Here is a 13,746-nt window from a genome sequence, read left to right on the forward strand (position 1 = left end):
ATTGTAATACGGTGAAGGGATTTGAAACGGAGGGGAAATCAGTTTGCGTGTATATGTAGTTTAAATGCAGTATGTCAGAGCTGGCTGTTGCAGTGACACTTACTTTGCATGGACATCATCTCTGTCCACTGGTACCACAGCCTTCACTGTCCTCTGACCTGCAGAGAAAGCGAGAGCACTCATTAGGTCTGCAAATAGGATTGCTAACAAGTCAGTCTTCTTCTAGAGGATTGGGCTTGTATCTCCATATTCTACAAACTATGTTAAGGCTATACTGTACATCTATTGCCACATCATTATGACCGGGGGAGGAGAAGCAGAAGTAAACATCATTGACCATCTTGTCAGTGTTCTGCTGGGAAACCTTTGGACCTGGCGTTCATGTGGATGTTACTTAGACATGTACCACCCACCTAGACCAGACCAGGCACCCCCACCCCTTAGTAATAACACTCCTTCATGGCAGCAGCCATCCCCAGCAGGACGCTGCCTGACACAGGCACACACATAAAAACTGCAAATGCCCTAGATCCCAAACAGACCAAGTATCTCTGGGATCTTTTATTCCAAAATGTCCTTTTTGAGCACTGAACCTCATACAGTAGCCTGGTGTAACATCCACAGCAATCTCGAAGATGTGCAATACTGCGTGCAAGTTGTGAAGATTAAAAATCACCGCCGTTACAACAGTTGTGGAAAGGAACAGTGTTTTTCGCTTAAACCCAAACGCTGCTCGACGCGCACATAAAATTCCAGAAATGCATGCTTATCTAACTCTCAGATGCCACGGCTGGTGAAAGGTCAAAGCATCTCTCATCTTCCCTGCCAAGAGCCCTTCACGGGCTCCACTGCCCCGTGGGAATTCACACTAAAGCTCAGAGGAAGATGAAACGTGTGTGTGTGTGTTTATGTGAGTGTACCTGAGGTATTTTTACAGTAAAGTACAGCGCAGACATCAGTGGAACGGGGTGAAACGACACCTTATACTGACTCAACACACAGTAGATCAAGATTTACGGCATTTCTTTTTCAGGTCTTATGTACTCCGAGGGTGTCGAACAAGAGTTGTAAAATATTTGTTTTTCCTGAAACGGTACAACATCTCTTGGGATAGATAAGGAATGATGTGTTTAGAGCCACCACATTTAAGTATGCAATGCCCCGTGTGTGTGTTAGCGCTTGTTTGGGCAATGAGAAACTGTCTTCAGATCCGCTGATTGTAGTGGACCTTCACATCAGGCCTCATGAAATCAATCGACATTCAATTAGAACAAACTTTCGGCACATGGGGGCCGGCCAGCCGTTTCCCTAAATGGTACAAATATGGCAGGGATCTTCAACGTAGGAGGTATTCATTGTGTGCCTCCTTGCTGATTAAATTAACATCGACCACCTCTCTTGTCTGATGGTTGTGCTGGTTAATCGATAGAGGCAGGCAGCAGGAAGCAAGCTAATCATTAGCGATGATAAGCACTGCAGCTCTGTCGATGGCCAATCATACAATATCCACTGACGCCAAGCGAAAAAAAAAAGTTCATGAACCAGTTTTATCTCACTTTTTCCACGGTTTCTCCCATATAGACTCATGTGACTTGTGATTTGAAGCCATGTTTTCATTAAATCAAGTTAAACTAAAAATGTTAGCGTAAACAATCCATAAGTGATGGTAACTCATGGACTTTTCCAGTTAGCTAAAAGTAAATGTGGTCCAACTCAAGCCAAACCCTCTCAGTTGGGGGTAGGTCTGGTGATTTTGGAGGTCAGGTCATCTGATGTACCACTGACCCCTGGTTAAACAGCACTTACAGAACCCTGGAAGTGTAGTTTGGCTCACTGTTCTGTTACCAAGCTAATGGATGATTTTTAAACCTTATAATTGCCAACTGGGTGCAATCAAGCCAGTTTCAATCCAGCTCAACACACAAAGGCCAGGTGCAAAAGTTTCCCAGCTGAACACTGAATTGTCACAAGATGGTCAGTGTTAATTACTTGTCCTGCCATTGGTTTTAATGTTGTGCTTGATTGGTAACACCCTCAAACTTTCTACAACTGATTGAGAAATGTGGTCTTCTTTCTCCAAACAATTTCACAGTGCTTAATGCTCTTATACACTCAGTCTTAAACTGTCTCCATCTGCGTCGTGACCCTCGCTTGCGGTAACGACCCCATGAAGGCATCAGTCCACCGGCCCGTCTGGTGTAATAGCCACTCAAAGATCTAATTACAGCGTGGAGGCTAACAATCAGAAAGAGCGACATTGTAGCGCAGCAAGCACAAGAACCCTTGCAACATGTAACATGTGAAATGTAAATGTTGGGTTGTCTTTTCGTCCCGCCTCGTCAAATCAGACAAGCTTGAACTTCGCCAAAGCTTGAGGTCAGCCATTAATGCAAATGCATGTCCTTCGTTTTTCCAGTCGCTACAGTAACATCACCGGCAAAACTAGGGTTTGCTTCCACATCTTGACAGGTGTCATTTCCCCAGGAAACGTATCACTCACAGATACATATGACTACTTCTGTCTGGATGGTGCGTTGTGCTGACAAGCTGCCCGTCCGTCTAAATACATGCACAGGGCCAGAGAACTAGTCAAGACACATGACCCTAAACAGAAGCGAAAATAAATTATTCACTTGAACACGGCTCAGTTAATTTGTAAGTTTAATTTGTCAACGTGCTGCAGACGGTGTGCCACTCTCATGTTCTTGCGAGCCTTTGCAAAATTCTTGCGACGGGTTTAGTTCTTCAAATTTTGAATGAGCCAAACAATATTGTCTCCGTTTCCACTCAGTTCACATCAGAATGTGTCATGTGTTTCTTAAAACTGTGCATCTGTTTAACAAGAGCGTGGCTTTCAATCTCCCTGCAAGGGTTCACTTTCACAGCAGTGAGTATTTTCCATCCTCCTTTCTTTCACCGAAACCTTTCGGAGCATCCTCCTCATTGTGTCTCCTCATTTCAAACAGCCAGCCCTGTGTGGCGGCGAACTGTTTGGCCTCCTGAGCAGACTGTCAGTATGGTGTAAATTGCTCTGCGCCTCCATATGTTTGTTAGAGTCCCCGCCTAATTAAAAACCAAGCAAGCTCTGTAGGATAAATGTGGAGTTAAAATGTCACCGAAAGTTTTGTCACTGGAAGTTGGAGAGCTCCCCGAGCAGCGTTTAAGCACCCCAAAGCAGGGGGAAATTTGAGTAAATGGAGAGCGTGAGCAGGACGAGTGTGAGGAAAGGTGAGCCGATGATGAAGAGAAGAAAGCGAGGAGTTACAGTTAGAGCCAGAGGGGAATAAAACTATTCAGTCAGCTGGACCTAGGGTATGGGGTTGTGTGTGTGTGTGTGTGTGTGTGGTAATATGTAAGCCAGTGTCTGCACACTGCTGTAAAAGCTATCTCATTCCCCCTGCAGCGGTAAAACAAAATAATGCCTTATTCATGACCTGAGCCACAGACCGGTTTACTTGTCTCTTGTTGGTTCACTGCAGTCAAAATAGTGATTTTCAGAATCTAAAACTGTAAAACTTCACTCTTATTTTGAAACACCCCATAGATATACATTCAATAGGCACTTGGGGACAGTACACCAATAGTGGGTAGAGCCTCCATTTGCTCTCAAACTAATCCTAACCTTTGCGTGTAACCTTTGTGCTGTGACCAATCCATACACCGGTGGTAGCTAGGTGCGCACAAATAATAGTCCATCACCATGGCTCCCGTAGCGGCTTCCCTTCCTCACCTCTTCAACTGTCTCTTCTGTGTTTCGAACAGTGGATAAAGAGGGGCTAGTCGTAGAGACCAAGAATTATGCCGAGGTATACCACTGCCTTTTGTTGTTCCATGCTTCGTGTGGTCTTCCATTTGATATGCTGTTGTGCAATCTGTTGTGCAGGGAAAGCGCTTATCGTCATAAGACAAAGCTGTGTTATGACGGGATGATCATAATTCCTGCAGATTAGTGTCTTGTGCTACCACATCCCAAAAGTGTTCTTCTCAGATCTATAGATCACTGGATTCCATGAGCTCATCGTCATGCTCATAAAACCAGTTTGACATGGTGCATTATCATGGTGGAAGGCAAACAGGGTCCATAAAGAGACACATGTGGTCAACAAGAATACTCAGCCAGGCTTCTGGTCTGTGGAGCTGTATGTTTCCTATCTGTGGTCTTGGCCCCATCAACCTTCCAGGTGTTCATTGCTTACAGTTATCCATCTGTACCCACGTACTTTTACACATAATACTCCGATCTGCCTCATGCTTCCATTCCACTCTCCCTCTTCTATCTGCTTGCTTCTGGTCTTTTCGTCTCCTCTTTGTCTCCCTTCTCTTCAGTCCCACCTCCCATTCCTTTCAGCCTCCTCATCAGCCTTAAGCAGATAGGTCATTTGAGCTGGGTTCTGCTTAAGGTTTCCTCTGTCAAAATTACATGAACTCAAAACTTATATTTACTGTTATTTTTATAGCCCTGCGATAGACTGGCGACCTGTCAAGGGTGTACCGGGCCTCTCGCCCGATGACAGCCGGGATAGGCTCCAGCTCCTCACGGGACAAGCGGTCACAGAAGATGAATGAATGAATGAATGTATGTTATTTTTATAATCAGTCTTGCCGCAGTTTCAAATTCAGTTTTTACTTTGTTTACTGCAAGGACCAATTTTTGCATATTCCAAACCAAACCACTGATGGCTGTCAACTGGCATAACTGTAGGGTCGCTGTTAAATTTGCAAAAAAGAATTATCGACATTCGTTGATATGAGTTGTAAATTGCACGCTGTAAAAAATAGTGTGGCATGTAATAGTAATGCCATGCTTTAAATCGTTACAAACATAGCAATTGAAAAATTTAAACCTCTCCTTGAACTGGGACTCATGAGAATGTGAAAATTGTCATGAATGCTGGCCTCTGGGGGTTTTTAAAATCCAGACTGTGTAATTCAAGAGATGTATGGCCTTTAAGCTACACTAGAAATCCACATATAAGACGTGATGTGTGAGGATGGAAATGCAGGGGGAATTTTACACTAGGCTGTGGGCAGAAATAATGGACCGGCCATTGTGAGTGACGTCTTGACAGCTTAAATGGCGCCTTGCTATGCTTCGATAACAGCCATGTAATGTGTGGGTGCGTGTCAGCGTGCGCATGTGTTCTCTCCATGTGGGTGTGTCTGGATACGTTATAATGTGTGCATGTGTAAGCTTGTGTGATCGTGTGTCTTTGATGTGTGCATGTGTGAAAGGAAATGTCTCCTGTCAGAGCGAGATATGGTTTTTTTTTTCCATGTGCTGAAAAGCTTTCTGAAAGAAAGCGCAGGAAAAAAAAAAAAAAAAAAAAGAAAGATTTTCGATCACACATACAGAGACAAACAGATTCACTTTTTCTCTTACACTGCTGTTCAATTAGGCTGAGCACCTGTGGAAAGTTTCCTAGCACCATTAAGAGGTGTTTCTTACCCTTTCAGAATTTCACCAAATTAGAATTTCACTTTCAAATCCATGTCTTTCTCCAGCTGTTACAGACTCTGTATACAAACTATACTGTGAATGAATGCTGGCGAATGAAGAGTCTGGCTAACATGGGTCAGACAGACATATTTAGCCCGGATCTATGGTTCATATCTTATTAAATGCACTGGGACGTAGTCAGGCATCATTTAAACGGTGGCGGACTACAAAAAAATCAAAGACGTGCCTACTAGTTCCGTTAACTGTGTCCAAACGGCAGGTCAAACTAGCAAAGTTTGTCATAGGGAGATAGAAGGTGGCACCTGGGGGGTGGCGGGTGGTTGTGGAGTATTGTCAATGCTTCGTAGGGCCTTCAACGGAATAAGGGGTTTATGGTTGTCAAAACGTAGCCGCCTGGGAGCCTGATTCTAGTTTTGCGCTTCATTTGCCCCTTCATTTATAGAGATTCAGGGGAAACAAGGAGTCGTAAAACTCAGGATGACTTGCGCAAGTTCTCTCTCACTCTCAGAAATAATTCAAATAAACACATTTATATAAATGAGAACTTGAAATGTGTATTTTATATTTGTAAATACTGTATATCTGTAATATGCATATTATTTTTTATTTCACTTTATTTCAACCTCCTGCACTCCTATTATGCTACACTCTGCCTCTCAACGTCCTGCCTCTTTTATCATTCTCTCCCTGTCCCCCTGCGTCTCCTTGGCAAATTGCTTCTCAAACTACAACATTTACAATGCCAAGTAACCAGACGTTGTTTGCATTTCATTTGACACACGCAAAAAATCACTCGCACACACGCAGTCAGCTGACAGTGTCCAGACCACTAGATCTATCAGTTCATTATGAGGACGCTTCGTTCCGAATATAAACAGCACAGAATGTAGCAGAGAGTGAGCTGCCTCTATCAAACAGTTTCTCTCTATCCTATTTAGCTTCAAAACCTCCATTTACAAAATGTGATTCATTATTGGCATGACAATAAATTATGTGCATGAAGTATCTAATGCAAATGTTGTAAGACAGGAACTGCTTAATTAAAAAAAAAAATATTCCACAGAAAGGGATCCATCGCTATGCACTTAATGTTAGGTCAAATTAAGTTTAGTCTGAAATCATGAACTCTAAGATGCTTAATCTGCTCCACCAAAGATCTATTTGATCCAAAGATCTTTTGTTTTGGTCGGTTTACCAGATTTACTGGCAGTGTTTGAACAGAACCTGTTGCTACCATCCTATCTAGGTCTAAGTCACAGTCTCAGTCAACTAATCAGACTTGTTCAGAGTTCAGGGAAAGGCCTTCTCCCAGGCTATGTCCTCCAGAGTAAGGACTTCTCCCAGGCTACATCCTCCAGAGTAAGGCCTTCTTCCAGGCTATGTCCTCCAGGGTAAGGCTTTCTTCCAGGCTATGTCCTTCTCCCGGGCTGTGTCCTCCAGGGTAAGTCCTTCTTCCGGGCTACGTCCTCCAGGGTAAGTCCTTCTTACAGGCTATGTCCTCCAGAGTAAGGCCTTCTACCAGGCTATGTGCTCCAGAGTAAAGCCTTCTTCTCGGCTATGTCCTCCAGTTTTTCTTGTGAGTCATGAGTCACCAATCCTTTCTAGACCAGATGATATATAAAATCTCCTCACATGTTCTTGGTCTGCTCCAGTTATGCATACATAAGTCTTGGTATAATTGCAGTCCACACATCATTAGCGCCCTAAGAGGAAGGTGTCCCAATAAGAACCCCAAAGCACCTCAACTCACACCTTTCAAATGGGCAGCAGTTCTATTCAGGGCTCCTTTCTATGATTGAGGTGAATCCTTGAAGAAGGAACAGCAGAATATCTCTGCCGATACATATTTTACTAATTACCTGCAGCTTCTGCTACAGTACAAAGGCAACCAATCACAGAACTCGAGGAGTTCTACTTCCTTGCTACAGTACCAAGCTATTCCTGGAATTCAAATGTATTTTCAGACACACACACACACACACACACACACACACACATATATATACTACAACTCATCAACTCATCTACTAACACTGCAGAAGTCCTGAAATCATATCTAGGCTTGAGCCGATTAAATTCATCCCTGTGTTGTCTGGCTTTGAAGTGGTAGTTTTAGACTTGTTTTTTTTTACCCTCCTTGCTTGATGAAAATCCAAGAGGGAGTTCTGTATATTTCTTCTAGTGCAATCAAACTTCCCACTTTCCAAAATTTTTGTCTTTTCCACACAGACAATAATCACTGTCACGCACAGCCATCTGTGTTTGCTATTTATTTGCCCTAATCTTGTGCTCCCATCTTCCAAGTGATGTAAATTCTGACTGAAAATCAGACTCCTTTCAGGAACAAATGCAGTGATATGCAAATCTGGGCAGGTGTAAACAATCCTCTTCAAAACTAGACATAATTTCCACAAGTCCATGAGTTTGTTGTCATTGCCGTGCCATGGAATGACCGAATTTGAAGTAGTTTTTTACTGCAATAGACATTCCAAGTCAGATGGAAACAACTCGTGACTGTTTGGAGACTTTTGTACTTGAGTACATCACTACCAATGCCCCAAGACTGGTGCATCCACTGGGCAACTGCAAAGGGGCCCAAGATCCTGAAGGTTTCCAAAAGCCAAAGGTTTAACAATCTCTATGGATTTTCTTCCTTAAGACCTATATTATTTTAGCTGATATTGTCCTTGTGAGTAGCATTTCGTAAATTACTTCCACCTCTTTTATTACACTGCTACAAACTTAGGTATATTAAATAAACTGACCAGGCATAACATTATGACCACCTTCCTAATATTGTGTAGGCTGAAGGATGTCCTATCTAAGTCATAACTGGAGAAGGTGGGAAGATGTTCTGAGAATCAAAGGATAACTGCATTAATATAAGTATAAGATAAAAGAAGAATCGCATGTAACACAAAGTGAGAGTAGGTGGAATGTTTCACATGATAAATCCAACAAATACATACACTGATCCATATATTGTGTGCCTCCAAAACAGTTCTGATTAATCTCAATCATTGTTCAATCACCTGTGGTGTCTCAGTGTTCTTAGTGGGGGGCCTTTGGGTCCTATGGGTAGATGGGAGGGGCCTCTGTGGATCAGGCTTTTTCCAGTGTATCCCAAAGATACTTGATCAATTTGGGATCTTGGGAATTTGGAGGCCAGGTCAACACGTTGTGCTGTTTTTCATGTTTTTTTTTTTTTGTTTTTTTTTAGTTGTTCCTAAACTGTTTATGTGTGTGTGTGTGTGTGTGTGTGTAATACCACCAATTATTTAGTCAGTAAAACTATGACTCATACACCTGCCTGTACCTAATTTCCTGAAGTGCCGCTAACAGGGGACATGGATTCTAAAATAAACATTTTTTCAACTTGTGTCAAATGGGCCAGACATGTTGATTTATGTTTTCAGTCAGACAAGAACTATTTAATATAGCCAGAAGCTGACAAGGCCTCTTTGTCCTCCCTTTTTTTTATGTTTGTTTTCTTCAAGGTCAAAATACCTTAATGTTCTTCTGCCTCTCAAGAGACCCACACTGGAGCGCGCGCACATTCAGCAGTGTCCGATTTTATCAGCCAGGAGGGAATCCAACAGAGAGAGGAGGATGAGGAGGGAAAAGCAGACAGTGAGCGAGATTTGACTTGTCACTTGTCATTGACCTTGTCAGCTCCATCGCGACGACCCACTACACCTATTGTTTGTTTGTGTCTCTGTTTGTGTGAGTCATCTGCACAGGCTTGACAGTCAAATGACAGTTTGTCTCTGAAATACAAATACACACACACACACAAGTACACATGCGCACACACACAGTCATCCCTATTACTGTATTTCAGTTTTCAGTGTGCATTTGTGTGCAACAGTAAAAGGGTTGTGTATATGTGAGCTGCCAAGCCTACTGCAGTGAATCTGATGACATTGTAACTCCCACTGACGGCTATCCAATTACACACCTGGTAGGGAAAACACACACGTACACACTCAGAAACACTTGCATGTGCCACGAGCAGCCGGGAGGCAGACAGTCACCTTTTTTGAAGACTAGTTTTCTGCCATTTTTCCTTCTACTCAGTAAACAGTAAGAGAAATGAAAAAGGTTTACTATATGCATGATATTTTTTTTTTATAAATATGTTTTGACATCTTTGCAGCGCTGTAGCTTTTCCTTGTGCATTTTATTCTAGCCAAATTATACTTCCTCCATCTGGTGTCTTCCAAAATTTCACCACCATAGTGATTCCATTTATTGACACAAAAGTCATCTTTAAAGGGGAACTACTGTTTTTTTACAACCTGGACCTTATTTCTGGCATAAAATATGGTCATTTACTCACCCATATAACCTTTGTGTAATTTGTAGCCTCTAAATAACGCTGGATGACGTCGTCTCTGAGCGCCGCGCACACCCGCGATGGTCGGCTTGGTTACCTGTAATTTGCTACTGCTATGGTTTGTCCACAATCTCAGAATCAGAAAAATATTTAGCCATGTTGCAAAAAAAATAGCAGTAGCAAATTACAGGTAAACAAGCCGACCGTCGCAAGTGCGCACGGCGCTCAGAGGCGACATCATCCAGGATGATGATAACAGCTAAATCCGGACTCAACGGGGAATAGGACTAGCGTGCAATAACAAAATATTGGTGAAATGAACGAGTTTCGCTGCAGATAATGCGTTTTTTAGAGGCTGCATTTTGGCGCCCCAGTCACTCCCACTACATGGATATCTGCAGATCTAAATATCTCCCGAAGGAATACGAATTACACAAAAGTTATATGGGTGAGTAAACGACCGTATTTTATGCCAGAAGTAAGGTCCAGGTTGTAAAAAACAGTAGTTCCCCTTTAACCTTTTCTCATATATATACATATTTTTTTAAAAGCCTTCTAGTGGTTCATAGGGCATGAGTTTTTTTACAAACACTCGTTCAGACATATATTTTATATATTAAGTAAACAATCACTTTCCATAGTCAATGTTCTATCTCAAACAACCATCTGTAAAAGCACTGGAGAGGGGCTATTACCATTCTGCAATAGGAGAAAAGGCTCTTGCTTGTTCCGGTGGAACATTTGCACAGGGAGAGCCAAGCACAGTCATTAAAATTAGCCTAACATAAAAGATGTACAGTATGTCAACTACTTGAAATGAGTTTTAGTGAAGAAAAAGACAAACATTGCAGTGCAGCCTTCCAATACTTAAGCTCTGTAGCAGTCCACTGGACTCATCAATATCACAGACAATTTGATGGCTGTATGTGGCGCTTGCGGAAATGCATTAAACCGATATCACAGAGGCTCGTTTGAAGTGGAACGAATCATTACATTGGTCAAGTCAGTGTAACTGCATGCTGCTGGCAGAATAAAACGACATGGCAAATCAACTCCCAACTGATGATGGCCATGTCCGAAAAAAAATGGATTAACACGGAAATCAGCGTATGGGACTTTTTATGTGCATTCACAATTTTCTGCTCACTTCAGACAAAATTGGTGTACAAGTACGCGATGATTTTCCTGTTGTAAACATGTTTTTTTGTAGAGCTTTTCAGTGATTCACTCGGCATTTTAAGTGTAGTTAATTGTGTGTAGTTTTCTAGCTTTGTTGTGGCCATTGTTCAGTGGAAGGTAGAGAATAAAAAGCGGATAGCGTACATGTGTGAGGTGCGAAATTTGCGGCCCGCATCCGGTGAGTCAGACTTGAAATGTGGAGGCGTGGTGATACAGTTTTGGTTCATCAGTATAAATTCTGATTTTATTCCGCTGTTTAATGTCTGATTAAAACCATTTTAAATTAGCACCTGGATTGAAAATGTACCTCGAAAATTATACACCAGGCATGAAAGTTCATCCAGCCCAGTGATCAGTTTGCCTTAATATTTGAAATTACATAGCAACATTAAACCTCTCAGTCTTTTGAACAAATGGCATACTTTATCCAAGAAGCCATGAGTCACGCTAAATACCCCAATTATGGAGGTAATTAACATTCTTACTATCAGGTTTTAAAAGTATGACAAATAATACGGATTAGAAATTACGTTTCTTTTTCCATCAAAATGGGAGAAGTTGTTCATAATATCTGACGGTGGACAAAATTCAAAAGTCAATAATTTCCCCTTTAGGTGAAACGCACTTTAATGTTTCTTTCTGCAGGTCGGCAATGTGCACTCTCTCATGGTTTCTCCGCTTCATCGTTCACTGTGGAAATATTTATGTGGTTTAGCTAGGACTGATTCAATTTGAAAGTAACCGGTCAGGGATGAATTGCTGAGTGAGAGGGTGCTACACCATCAATTTTCTTTTTGCAGATGAAAAAACAGTATAAAACCGGCAACAGCTCAATACTAAACTTGAGCTTAAAACTGCTTCTTCATTAAATAATTTGTCTATCAAGAAGAAAATATCAAATCTGAAAATATGTTCTAACATCAGGAATCCAAGCCACTACTACTAGAAAAGCCTTATGGTTAGTATTACTGTTTTAAAATATTTCTCTCACATTTGAATACGACACACAGTTTAATATCTGCAGATGGCATTTAAGTACCTGAACCAGAGCCTGAAAGTGAAATGGAGAGCACTAAGGCAACAGTGGCAAGGAAAAACCTTGAGCAACTCATCGCCCAGCATTCAAAGTGCACTCATAAGGTCTTTACTGATGCAGTTAAGTAAAAAATAAAAAATAAAAAATAAATAAAAAGCATGAATGGTAGTCATTTAAACTGGATTAGCATGATGTATGAAAATTATTACAGTGGGCAAGTGAAGAGAAGATAATACTGGAGAAATATGAGCCCTCTTACAATTCCTGTACTCCTGGATCAGCTCTGGGCTTTTTATAATCCAGGCTGGAAGTAACAAATACATGGACTAGTTTTTCACCATCTCTTATCAAAAATCCAAGTTTCAATTGTGTGTTTCTGAGGTGTTTATGTCCAAATGCAATTCTTCAGTTCTGTTTGAAATTAGAATTAGAAAACTAAAAGTTATGCTGACAGATGAATTTCATCTGGCTACATGGTTTCGTATAGCTAGGTGCCATCTGCATAGCAATGACAATACAGGCAGTGTTTCTGAAGAAAACTGTCTACAGGATGCATGTATAAGGAAAAGAGTATAGGCTCTAGCACAGAACCCTGGGGAACTCCATGACACAAACATACTGGAACACATCGAACAAGTAGTAGTTTTAACTACTCCTTCTAACTCCTTTAATAAATGATAAATTCTAATCGTAATCACTTTAGCAGGACAAGCATAGATACGACTCCATTATTTGAGGCTTTGAAAAAAAAAAATAGCACTGTTCCTGTGCTATGATGTACTATAAATGCTAAGTAAAACAAAATACAATTCCTGTATAAATCACATACCTGATTTGCAATAACATTTTCAACAATTTTAGAAACATAGGTTGGTTATAGAGCTAATGCTGTCTAAAATTAGGATGCTTTAAAGTTAAGGTTAAATTACGGCAACCTTAAAGTCTTGTGATAAATAGCCTAAAGATGGATGAATAAGATGTAATATGGAGGGAAAAACATTCTTGTAGTGTAGTTGGGGTGGGTTTAATAGATATGCTGAGGTTATGAAACTGAACTTAGCTCAAAAAGAATAATGCTATGAATATGTTAATGAGTGCTAATTTATTCTTTTACCGTTCCAATTCTATTTGCAAAGCAGCTCATAGAGGAATTATTACTAAGCACTTGAGGAATACAGGTCTCAGAATTATGACTATTTGTCAACCTTGCTAGACTGCTGAAAAGAGACCTTGGTCTGTTCTTTTATTTTCCGTATTAGTGATGAATAATATTTGGTTTGATTTATTTTTTTTAATTTTTTTGGACTATCATTCCTGGCTAGGCAGAATTCTTTCAAATTACCAGAATGTTTAATGGATAGGGTTAGGGTTTTCAGTTGTGAGCTGGCTTCCTTTGATTCCTGATTTAGGGAACAGTGTTGATTAACATGCCTATCAGCATCAGCTGGACTAGTGAATGCGAGCATGCAAAATGGGTAGAAATGGGTATATATTATCTTCTAAGCATGCAGACATTGCTGTTGGCCCCCTATTACACCATTCCTGGTCTCTATCCCATACCTCCAACAGATCAAAACTAAACAGCAGACCTCAACTATTAACCAAGGTTGAAATGTGATTTTCTTTTTCAACAAAGTATTATTTATAAGAAGCTTTATATTCCTGACTGCCAGAAAGGGTAAACTCATAAAAACTAGTTATATTTTTGTCCCCATAGACTCTGCCTTCTGTTGTTCT

The 13,746-nt window shown here is 41.0% G+C and overlaps 1 protein-coding gene across 4 annotated transcripts in view; it reads right to left on the reverse strand.

Annotated features, from left to right (window-relative positions):
* The window catches only part of LOC311506709 (junction plakoglobin-like), an 86,679-nt gene that overhangs the window by 33,620 nt on the left and 39,313 nt on the right, over window positions 1–13,746 (reverse strand). For 2 of the 4 annotated variants that reach the window (XM_084570774.1, XM_084570771.1), the window contains exon 2: window positions 104–158. In XM_084570774.1, coding sequence (XP_084426900.1) covers window positions 104–119 — 16 coding nt within the window. In that variant the 5' untranslated portion in view covers window positions 120–158. Of the gene's footprint in view, window positions 1–103; window positions 533–8,965; window positions 8,999–13,746 lie in introns of those variants that run through there. The other 2 variants (XM_084570772.1, XM_084570773.1) reach the window with 2 other exon arrangements.

The sequence above is a fragment of the Chelon labrosus genome, assembly GCF_963514085.1.
Source record: "Chelon labrosus genome assembly, chromosome: 21".
Classification (NCBI taxonomy): domain Eukaryota; kingdom Metazoa; phylum Chordata; class Actinopteri; order Mugiliformes; family Mugilidae; genus Chelon; species Chelon labrosus.